General features: G+C 37.6%; 1 protein-coding gene across 2 annotated transcripts in view; it reads right to left on the bottom strand.

Moving 5' to 3' along the window:
- Klhl1 (kelch like family member 1) overlaps nucleotides 1-12628 on the bottom strand; it is a 339100-nt gene that overhangs the window by 119125 nt on the left and 207347 nt on the right. For both annotated transcript variants that reach the window (XM_059274318.1, XM_059274319.1), the window contains one exon: nucleotides 5123-5309. In XM_059274318.1, the coding sequence (XP_059130301.1) occupies nucleotides 5123-5309 (187 nt within the window). The remainder of the gene's footprint in view (nucleotides 1-5122; nucleotides 5310-12628) is intronic.

The following is a 12628-nucleotide window of genomic DNA, read 5'->3' as shown; positions in this document are numbered from 1 at the left end:
TAGTGAAACAGTCATGTTTAAAAGGTATTGATTTAATGTGCAATACCAAAGAACCGTAATGAATGGTGTATGGATCTTTAAGTGATTCATAAAAAATATATTCTAATTTTGGCTATATTTAAAGAATGATCTCTCACTCTATTACTTCTTTTTTCTTATATGTATTACTTTTACCAAGTGAACTTTTAAAATACGTGGACACAAATTAAAACAAAAAATTTTCTTCTATTATTTTCTCATACATTACAACCCAACAGCAGTTTCCCCTCCCTCCACTTCACCCAGTGCCCGCCCCCAAATCACCCCTCTTCCCCAGATCCACTTCTCTTTTTCCTTTAAAAAAAGGAAATAGGAGTCCTCCCAGGAATATCAACCAGACATGGAATAAAAAGTTGCAGTAGGACAAGCACACCTCCTCATATCAAAGCTGGACTAAGCAATGTATTAGGAGGAAAAGGGTGCCAATAACAGGCAAAAGAGTAAGACATGCACCCCCTTACTCCAACAAGAACACCAAACTGTGCAAACCATTACAGATATGCAGAAGACCTATTTCAGAAAGGAAATTTCAGGGTCTATGATTGTCACTTCAGTCTCTATGGCCCACAATGAGCCATACTTAGTTGATTCTGTGGGTTGTGTTCTTGTAGTGTCCTTGGCATGGTCCTCTGGTTCCTACAATCCTTCACCCTCTTCTGAGGGGTTCCACTGGCTCTGCCTAGTGTTTGGTTCTGGGTATCTGCATCAGCTCACATCAGTTGCTGGATGAAGCCCCTCTGATGACAATTTGGCAGGTTGATCAATGAAATGCAATTGAAGATGCAGAAGTAAATCCACACATCTATGTACACCTGATTTTTTATAAAGAAGCCCCAAATATACAATGGGGGGAAAGCCATTCTCAACAAATAATGATGGTCTAACTGGATATCAGCATGTAGAAGAAAGCAAATAGATCCATATCTATCACCCTGCAATGTGGTGATTCTTTCTTTGTGCTCTGCTATGGAACAATTCTCTTGTACCCTGTATTGATTTGTCACTCAAAATTGGTTTAATGAAATGATACTTGGGTAGTAGCCAGGCAGGAAGTGTAGGTGGGGCTACAAAATTAAGAATGCTGGGAAGAGGAAAGGTGGAGTCAGGAGTCTCAGCCAGACACAGAGGAAGCAAGATGAGACTGTCACACTGAGAAAAGGTACCAAGCCATTTGGCTACACATAGATAAGAATTATGGGCTAATTTAAGTGTAAGAGCTAGTCAGTAATACGCTTGAGTTACTGGCCAAGCATTTGTAAGTAATAGTATGCCTCCGTGTCAATTACAAGAAAGAAGGCTCATATCCAAGATATATGAAGAACACAATAAACTATATATCAATAAACGAAATAATCCAATTTAAAAAAGGGGTACCAATCAAAATAGAGAATTCCCAACAGAGGAATCTCAAATGGCCCAGAAAAGCTTAAAGAAATGTTCAACATCCTTAGCCATCAGGAAAATGAAAATCAAAATTATTTTGTGATTGCACCTTACCCAAGTCAAAAAGGCTAAGATCAAAAACACAAGTGACAGTTCATGCTGGAGAGGATGTGGAGCAAAGGGAACACTCTTCTGTTGCTGGTGGGAGTGTAAATTCATACAGCACTATGGAATTCAATATGACAGTTCCTTAGAAAATTGAGAACTGATTTGCCTAAAGTCCCAACTATACCACTCTAAGTCCTATACCCAAAGGACTTTCCATCTTACCACAAGGATGCTTGCTCATTTATGTACATAGCAGCTTTGTTTATAATATCCAGAAATTTGAAACAACCTAGCTGTCCCTCAACTGAAGAATGGATTAAAAAAAGGGGGTATATTTATAAAGTGGAGTACTACTCTCAGTTGTTAAAAATAATGACATCATGAAATTTGCAAGCAAATGGATGGAACTAGAAAAATCATCCTGACTGAGGTAACTCAGGAAGATAAACGTGATATGTACTCACTTATAAGTGGACATTACCTGTTAAGTAAAGAATAATCATACTACAATCCACCCAGAGAAACTAAGTAAGAAGGAGAGCTCAAGGTGAGTATGCATTCATGTCTTTGGGGAAATAGAATAGATTTTGCAGGTTAACTAGGGGCAAGTGGGGATGAGAACAGGAGAGCTAAGGCAAGGGGAGGGGTAGAGGGAGAGAGTCCTGGGAGAGATGACAGGAATTTGGAGGATGGGCATTTGTGGGACATTATCGAAACCTAGTGCAATGGAAACTTCATGAAATCTATGAGAGTGACCCTAGCAAAGACTCCCAGTAGTGGGGGATACAGAGCCTGAACTGCCCATCATTTGTAACCAGACAAGGCTTCCAGCAGTGGACTGAGATGTCAACCCAACCACAAAACATTTAACCTACAATGCTGCCTGCCTGAAAGATGTGATGGGAAAATGGTGGCACAGAACTTGTGGGAGTGGCCAACCAAAGACTGATCTAAGGAGAGGGAGCCCATGTTTAATGCTGCCTGGATGTCCAGGAACCAGAGTCATGATAGCCCAGAGGCCCAAGATAAAACCAAACATGACTGGCACACAAAAAAGTCAACGAAATGTCTCCTAATGACATTCTCCTATACTCAAAGATCAGTGCCCAAAACAAAAATCTTAATAACTATTTACGTATTGTACAAGCTAATAAGGTGTAGAGAGCATTTTATGCAGCAGAAGTAGGCTTTAAATCCTAGGAATTTCTCCAGAAATGTCTTATTTGATCTTTAAATCTATTGAAGTAGGGTTTCCAGAGTTTCTGTTATACAAAATAAATATTATTTGATGTTCTTTTTCTGTTTCTACTACCTGTATCTATACCCTGTAATTCCTCTATGACTAAGATATAATATAAATCCTTAAACATTTTATGAAATAACTTCCATCCAATGTATTGCTGATTTAATCAGGAATATGCTGTGGCATTCCATGTTTTCACACACACACACACACACACACACACACACACACACACACACACACACTCCTTTTACTGAAAATAGACTTTTTTTCTCACATAATATATCCTAATTATATATTTTCCATACTCTGCTCTTCCTAATTCTTCCCCACATTCCTTCACACCCAGATCCATTGTGCCATGCCTGCTGTACATGCTACCCTTAGTATCTGTGAGTTCATAGTAGTTTTAATCATATTTTTTTAGAAAGCTTTGTTTTCATGGTATCCCCACCTTCTCTGGCTTTCATATACTTTCTGTCTCCTCTGATGATGGCTGAAAAAGGCAATGATAGATGAGAATAGCAGAATGTAATGATATATTGGTGAGCCACTTTTTTGCTACAGTTGTTTTTTTTTTTTTTTTTTTTTTTTTTTTTTTTTTTTTTTTTTTTTCTTATTAGAAGTTTAGATGTAGGTATTACCCCAGGTCCCTGGACTTTCTGGTATCAGGTTCTTGATCTCCCAAGCACTGTCAGGTATAGATTACTCGTCCTGGAATGGGCCTTAAGTCAAATCAGTTGTTGCTCAGTATTTCCCACAGCCTTGTGTTACCATTGCTCTAGCACATCATGCAGGCAAGACATCATTGTCGAACAGAAGGTTTGGCTGGCATATCGTCTATGTTCTCTTCTCGGAGCATGCAGAGTACCTGTGCCTAAGATGTTACCATGGCCAGATAAGTGTCATAATATCTGAATGGTTGTTACTAATTATAAAAGAAAAGAAAATTAAGATGCCTGGGAAAGTTTAATACCTAAAGGATTTCTTCAGTTTAGAAAGACTACTTTCCATATAGAAAAGTTTATATTCATACAAAAAATTTAACTCAACAGACTCCATATTCTCATATATTTTATGTTTTAGAAACTGTATTAAGTGACAGTATCCACCAATTAGAATGTTAATGGCTTTAAAGAAGTCAGGAAATTAAAATAGAAATGGAATAATATATGTAACAGTAAAGTTTTACTTAAATTTTTGTGGGTACGTCAGTGTTGGGCTGGAAAACATAAAAATTTCACAGAGATCATTGCAATGCCATTAAATATTTAGCAGTAATCAGTTATATAGTACCATATATTAAGCACCTAAAAATTCAAGTTAGTACCTACTTCTTTTTTTAAATATCATGATGTTTTAGTAATATTGATTTATTATTCAATGTTCACAACATTTGTTTTAGGATAAATACTACCCTCTGAAGATTTGCAACTATAATTGATCATACTTTTTTTTTTCATGTGGAATATAACATTTTTAAAGAGAAAATGACAATAATTTAGCAGAGGGTACTTGATACCTACCATACGGCTTTAGCACTGTGTTTGTGTGTATGTGTGTGTGTGTATGTGTGTGTGTGTGTATGTGCATGCGTGTGTGGGTGTAAGAGCATCATTGGACACAGGCATGTGTGTGTGTGTGTGTGTGTGTGTGTGTGCATGTTTTGTGTGTAAGCTAAAGCACTAAAGAAAACAGATATTCATATTCATCACATTTTTACAAAAACTGCAAACCAAATTCTTTACATGCATCTATTATTTAAAAAAAAACAAAAACTATTGAGACACATAATTAAATTCTGAATTTATGATATTCAATATACTAATTTGTTCTTCTATATCCATTTTTCTGTCGTCAGTGTGAGACTCTCAGCTCCACAAAGGCAGAGCTGCTTCATTCTTGCACTCCCAGAAGACCTATCCTTTCATACTGTATTTCTTTGTCATAAAACTGAAGTATCACTGCAATATATTCAATACATAATTCTTGTTTTCCAAGCAGATGTTTTAAATCCTGTTTCTTTTTCATACATAATTAACTGAAATTAATATAACATGTAAAGACATAGAAGAAACAATTACAAACTACAAATAACAGTTTTAATGTTTCCTTTAATTTTTTTTTTTTTTAAATTTTCTGGAGCTGAGGACCGAACCCAGGGCCTTGTGCTTGCTAGGCAAGCACTCTACCACTGAGCTAAATCCCCAACCCCCCCTCTTAATTTTTAAATATGTTATTTTTAACAAATTTGTGTGTACATATTGTTAGGTTGTGGAAATTGCAATGTTCAAATTGATTCATGGAACAACAAAGGGTATGAGTTAATGTAGATCTAGAATCACATACCTTTGTTGTTGTCCATTCCCCCAACAGCATAGAGAGTTCCAACTGTAGATTTTCTGGGCTTAGTTCTTGGGCTTTGCATTAAAGTTCTTCTTTCTGGCAACAGATGGTATTTCATTGCTTCCAGAATCAGTTTTTGACATTCCAAATTGTTCTTAAATAGTGCATGGTTTTCAAGGTCAGCAAGTATCTGGGAATAATACACAGTCACTGTTAATGCTATTTCCTAAATTAGTGAGTATATGTTTTATGTATTGAAGATAGAAGCTTAGTTCCTATCCCATCACTCTTAACTTTGGAAAACAGGATAGCAATGTCTTACTAGTTAATAAAAATTATAAATAAAATAATCAAATATATTTGCTGCCTTTCCTATTTTTCCTAAGAAATCTAGACATTGTAACCAAAATTTAAATGTAAATTTGCCTTAGGTCAATAAGTTGGCTCATTGTATAAGTTTAACAATTTTCCAATTTTGATATATGTGCAAAAGGTCATTTATACAGATGATTTCAGTGCAGAATTCTAGAGAATTTCAAAAAAGAGCTAATACCAATACTCCTGAAATTGTTCCAAACAATAGAAACAGAAGGAACATTGTCAAACTCTTTTTATGAGGCTATAGTTACCTGATACCAAAACCACATAAAGATGCAACTAGGAAAGAGAATTACAGACCAATCTCCCTCATGAACATTGATGCAAACATACTCAATACAAATTAGAAAGTCCAACTTTCAATATTTGAAGATGGCATGATAGTATAAATAAGTGACCCCAAAAATTCTACCAAGGAACTGTTACAGTTGATAAATGTCTTCAGCAATATGGCAGGATACAGGTTAACTAAAAAATAATCAGTAGCCCTCCTATATACAAATGATAAATAGGCTGAGAAAAAAATTAGAGAACACATCACCCTTTTCAATAGCCACAAATAATAAAATATATCTGAGAGTAACTCTAACTAAACAAGTGTAAGACCTAGCAAACAAGAACTTTTCATCTTTGAAGAAAGAAATAGAAGAAGATATCAGAAAATGTGAGGACCTCCCATGCTCTTGGATAGATAGGGTCAATATAGTAAAAATGACAATCTTACCAAAAGCAATCTACAGATTCAATGCAATCCCCATCAAAATCCCAAGACAATTCTTCATAGAACTTGAAAGTATAATACTCAACTTCCTATGGACAAACTAAAATCCCAGGGTAGCAAAAACAATCTTATACAATAAAGGAACTTCTGGAGGCATCACCATCCCTGACTTCAAGCTCTACTATAGAGATAAAGTAATAAAAAGGGATTGGTATTGGCATAAAAACAGACACGTGGATCAATGGAATCAAATTGAAGACCCTGACAGTCCAAACGGATCAAAGACCTCAACATAAATCCAGTTACACTGAACCTGATAGAAGAGAAAGTGGGAAGTAGCCTTGAAAGAATTGGCACATGTGGGATGACTCATCCCTAATGGGCTTGAGGGCCAGATGGCTCAAACCAGTAAAAAAGATACTTTCTGAGAGCCAGCCTGGGTCTGCCTGATGGTCTTACCAACAGCAGCTGAAACATGATCTGGAGATGACCTGGACCAATGAGAGGCAGCCATATCACACCAGCTGATGCATATCCATTAGACCTCCCCCCAGGGTGGGTTGGAGGGTGTGTAAGGCTTGCCTCTTCGTGAATAAACTGAGCTTGTTGTTTCCACATTCTCCTGGAGTCTGTGTGGTTTGACTCTGTGCCTACTTGGCCCCCACCCCCAAAACGAACAACCGCAAGGACCCTCCTACAGGCACAGCAGGCCACTTCCTAAATATAAAACCAGTAGCACAGACACTGAGAGCAACAATTAATAAATGGGGCCTCCTGAAACTGAGAAGCTTCTGTAAGGCAAAAGACACTGTAAATAAGACAAAATGACAGCCTAAACAATGGGAAAAGATCTTTTCCAAGGCCACATCTGACAGTGGGTTGATCTCCAAAATATATAAAGAACTCAAATAACTAGACATTAAAACACCAAATAATCCAATTAAAAAATGGGGTGCAGTTCTAAACAGAAAATTCTCAATAGAAGACTCTCAAATGTCTAAAAGATATAAAGGAAGTGTTCAATATACCTAGCCATCAGGGAAATGTAAATCAAAATGACTCTGAGATGCCAGAGATACCTGTCAGAATGGCTAAGATCAAAAACACTGATGACAGCTTGTGGTGGAGAGGATGTGGAGAAAGTGGACGCTCACCCACTGCTGGTGAGAGTGCAAACTTGTACATCCACTTTGGAAATCAATATGGCAGTTTCTCAGAAATTGGGAATTAACCTATCAACCATACCACAAAAAAAAAAAAAATGGTAAAAAAAAAAAACCATTTACTCAACTATGTTAATCATAGTATTATTCATAATAGCCAGAACCTGTAAATGACCTAGATGCCTTTCAACTGAGGAATGGATAAAGAAAATGTTGTAGTAGAGTTTTCCTGCCTGACCCACAGTCAGGACAAATCTCTCTCACCTGCCAGTCCCACAGCCACTCAGACCCAACCAAATAAACACAGAGACTTATATTGCTTACAAACTGTATGGCCGTGGCAGGCTTCTTGCTAACTGTTTTTATATCTTAAATTAATCCATTTCTATAAATCTATACCTTGCCACGTGGCTCGTGGCTTACCGGGATCTTCACATGTGGTTTGTCATGGTGGCGGCTGGGAGTGTCTCTCTCACCCAGCTTCCTGTTCTCTCAATTCTCCTCTCTGTTCGTCCCGCCTATACTTTCTGCCTGGCCACTGGCCAATCAGTGATTTATTTATTGACCAATCAGCAACACATTTGACATACAGATCATCCCACAGCAAAATGTAGTACATTTACACAATGGAGTATTATGCAGCAGGAAAAAAGCAATGTCATAATGAAATTTTTAGGCAAATGGATGGAACTAAAAAAAAATCATTCTGAGTGAGGTAACCTAGACCCAGAAAGACAAACATGGTATGTACTCACTCATAAGTAAATATTAGATGCAAAGCAAAGGACAAACAGGCTACAATCCACAAACCCAGAGAAGCTAGGTAAAGGGGAGGACCCTAAGTGGGACACACATGGATTGCCCCAGGAAGGGGAAAGGGTTAAGATTTCCTGGGGAAATTGGGAGAGAGAGTAAAGGGGAGGGAATGGGGGTTTGGAACATGAGGGTGCTGGATGACCTAGTTGGGGGAGGGAAAGATAGGAAGAACAATGAAAGAGATATTTTGCCAGAATGGGCCATTGTGGGGTTAGGGAGAAATCTGGTGCAAGGGAAATCCCCAGGAACCCACAGGATGTCCCCAGCTAAGACTCATAGCAATGGTGGCGAGGGTGCTTGAACTAGACTTTTCCTGTTCTCAGATTGGTGTCTACCCTAATTGTCATCATAGAACCTACATCCAGTGACTGATGGAAGCAGATGCAAAGACTCACAGCCAAGTACTTGGCTAAAACTCCTGGAGTTCAGTTGAAGAGATGGGGGAGGGATTATAGGTGCAAGATGGGTCAAGATCATGATGGGATAAACCACAGAGACAGTTGACTGAAGCGAGTAGGAATTCACAGACTCTGAATGAGGATGACAGTTGTGTGGCTTAATGTGTTTGTGGGACCCCTGGCAATGGAACCAGAACTTATCCTCAGTACATGAGTTTATTACCTATGGTGCAATGCCTTACTTAGCCTTGATGCAGCAGGGAAGGTCTTAGAAATGCCACTACTTGGTATGGCAGCCTGTGTAGAATACCCAAGGGAGGCCTTACCCCTTATGAGGAGGGGATGAGAGTGGGATGGAGAAGGTAGAAGGGAGTAGAAGAAGAGGAGTGAGGGGGAACAGTGGTTGGTATGCAAAATGAAAATAAAACAACAAAATTATCACAAATTGGCATCAGTATGGGAATTCAAGTTTTTTTTTTATTTTTGTTTTTATTTTTGTTTTGCAATACAATTCAGTTCTACATATCAGCCACGGATTCCCTTGTTCTCCCCCCTCCTGCCCCCCTCACCTTCCCCCCAGCCAACCCCCCATTCCCACCTTCTCCAAGGCAAAGCCTCCCCCGAGGACTGAGATCAACCTGGTAGACTCAGGCAGGTCCAGGCCCCTCCTCCCAGGCTGAGCCAAGCGACCCTGCAGAGGCCCCAGGCCAACTCATGCAATGAGCACAGGACCTGGTCCTACTGCCTGGATGCCTCCCAAACAGATCAAGCCAATCAACTGTCTCACCCATTCAGAGGGCCTGATCCAGTTGGTGACCCCTCAGCCATTGGTTCATAGTTCATGTGTTTCCATTCGTTTGGCTATTTCTCCCTGTGATTTATCCAACCTTGGTCTCAACAATTCTTGCTCATATAAACCCTCCTCATTCTTGCTAACTGGACTCCCAGAGATCCACCCAGGGCCTAGCCATGGATCTCTGCATCCAGATCCCTCAGTCGTTGGATGAGGTTTCTAGCACGACAATTAGGGTGTTTGGCCATCCCATCACCAGATTAGGTCAGTTCGGGCTATATCTCGACCATTGCCAGCAGTCTGTTGTGGGGGTATCTTTGTGGATTTCTGTGGGCCTCTCTAGCACTTTGCTTCTTCCTATTCTCAAGTGGTCTTCATTTACCATGGTCTCCTGTTCCTTGTTCTCCCTCTCTGTTGTTGATCCAGCTGGGATCTCCGGCTCCCTCAAGCTCTCTTTCCCTCGACCCTCACCCTTCACTATCCCCACTCATGTCCAGGCTGTTCATATAGATCTCATTTCATTTCTCTGTCATTGGGCAATCCCTGTGTCTTTCTTGGTGTCCTGTTTTGCAGGTAGCCTTCCTGGTGATGTGAGTAGCAGTCCAGTCATCCTTGTTCCACATCTAGTATCCTGCTATGAGTGAGTACATACCATGTTTGTCTTTTTGAGTCTGGGTTACCTCACTCAGGATGATTTTTTCTAGATCCATCCATTTGTCTCCAAACCTCCTGATGTCATTGTTTTATTAGCATACTACTAGACAAAGGAAAATATTATTTCCAAAAAAGTTAACTAAAGTTGATTATTATCATTGAAACATTCTAATGACCAAATCAATATCCTGTCTAAATGACGTGGAGATCTTATTTATGTGTTAATATAAATGAAAAAAGCAGAATCAAAAGAGGTTTCCATGTCTCTCATTTCAAACTGACTTGTAAAGCTTATGTCAGAGACATCTGAAAGAATCTACCTCCAGCATTTCAAGAAACAAGGCAAGACTTTATATGAAAAAGAAGCAGGTTCATTAATTTTAAGTACAGAAATCTCTGCTTGCCTTTAGATGATAAGTAGTTGGAAAACTTGCTATTCCAATAAAAATAATGATGACATAATCAAAACAAGTAGTGCTCATAAAATTAATCCAAATAAGAGTTTTTTATTACTCAACAATTGAAGTGGATTTTGTGTTGCTATAGTTTATGATTAACGTTTATTTGTTAAGGCTGAGTTTATTGTTTCACTGTGAAAAAACTCATGATATCTAAAAGCTAAAATAAATCAATCAACCCATGTTCTGTATGAAGTTCACTCCATCCTGAACACATATATCCCCAAAATGCTATAGAATATTCCCTATTCATCTCATAAATTTTAGTGAGCAGCTGTCTTGTTCCAGTGCTATCAAAAGTCTTGAATGTATGCAGCTTAATTTTACACCAACATGTTCAAGTGTACCATCCTTCTCTCACCAGAAGGGTTTAATTGTTCCGTGTATAGGCTACAGTTGAAGAGTAGCTTTATTTATTGGTAAACATCATTCAGTATCTTCAGGCTCCTATGCCAATCATTGTCTATTAGTATTTTACTTTGCCTATTCATCTGCTTTTCCCAGTATCCTAATTCACAAGAATCTGTGTGTAAATTGTAGATTTTCTAATCTATTTCTATAAGAATAAGTTGTGCTATCTTTAATTAAAGCCTCTGCACCTCTCTTACCTCACCAATCTCTTTCCTTTCTTTCTACCAGGTAATTTTCCTTCTTAATCTTTTACTAAAACATTACACAAACTTTTCAAAAACAATGTGATAGTCCATTGCTTCAATAAATAATGACTTAAAGGCCCAAAAGAGTAAAATGTGTCAACAATCATCACAGAATTTATTTGTTTATTATGTATGACATTACTAGAAAGTTGTTTTTTTTTTTGGTTTTTGTTTTTTTTTTTTTTTTTTTGGTTTTTTTTTTTTTTTTGGTTTTTCGAGACAGGGTTTCTCTGTGTAGCTTTGCGCCTTTCCTGGGACTCACTTGGTAGCCCAGGCTGGCCTCGAACTCACAGAGATCTGCCTGGCTCTGCCTCCCAAGTGCTGGGATTAAAGGCGTGCGCCACCACCTCCCGGCTAACTAGAAAGTTTTAAGAACATGCTAAGTCATAAATGTGTAGTAAATAAGTAAAAAATGTTTTGTACTTCTTGTTTGAATTAAAAATAAAAATAAGTGAAGAATAAATTATAAATTATCTATCATTAGTTTTTTAGATAATTTACTCACAATTAAACTCTGAAAATGTACAATATACAAACAAAATATTCAAACTCACTTCTCAAATTTGATGCTAAATCAACATAAAGTATTTCTAGACTTTTAGAAAAATGTTTGTGATCAATCAATCAAGTGTATATTTGATTTATGAAATAGTTTATTTCAGAACTATTTCATAGGTCATTACTTCTTATTATAGTAAACTGACAAAATTGCTCTTGAATATCACTATGAGTGACTTGAGTCTTCACTAGGAAATCTTTAACAGAACATTTTGCTGACCTTCTCCACCACACACATACTTAATTCTGAACTCAATTTCCCCATCACTATTCTTCATTCTATATTAGATACCTACTATATCTTTATTTCTCATTTAAAATAAATACACTTTTACTTCTGTTATAACTTTTTCTTACTTTAAATATTTTAAAGTATAAGATATATAAATAAATAAATGTACTCTGAACTTTTTTCTTCCTAAGGAACCATATCCAATGACAATATAACTTATCATAGTTCTTCATCTCTACAGTGAAGCTCCCAGCCAAAAAGTTACCCATTAGGGTTATTTTAGTACTAACACCATCATTTTCCACTATTGTATTGCTATTCCAAATTTACCTTCACTGCTCAAAATTCTCTTATTAAATTATCCATGGTTTTGAGAAAGATTACTTATTTGAATTCCTCACTACAATATTATAAGAAACAGCAAACAGACATAAGAATTCTATTAAATTATTCTAATCTATCAACAAATGTCTTATTTTAATTCAATTTTTTATATATATTAGTGTATTTCAAATACTAATCTGAAATCATTTCCTTGTATACCTCTCCATCATATCTGCCTGCCTCTGCCTCCTGGGTGCTGGGATTAAAGGCATGAGCCACCATGCCCAGTAATTTTGGTGGTTTTAACTTGGTTGAGAAGCTAGACATAAAAGTTAGGTAAAGTAGGAGAGGAGGAAGA

Source organism: Peromyscus eremicus, chromosome 9, assembly GCF_949786415.1.
Source record: "Peromyscus eremicus chromosome 9, PerEre_H2_v1, whole genome shotgun sequence".
In the NCBI taxonomy this organism is placed as follows: Eukaryota; Metazoa; Chordata; class Mammalia; order Rodentia; family Cricetidae; genus Peromyscus; species Peromyscus eremicus.
Note: the sequence above shows the minus strand (reverse complement) of the source record. Positions and strands in the feature narration are given on the sequence as shown.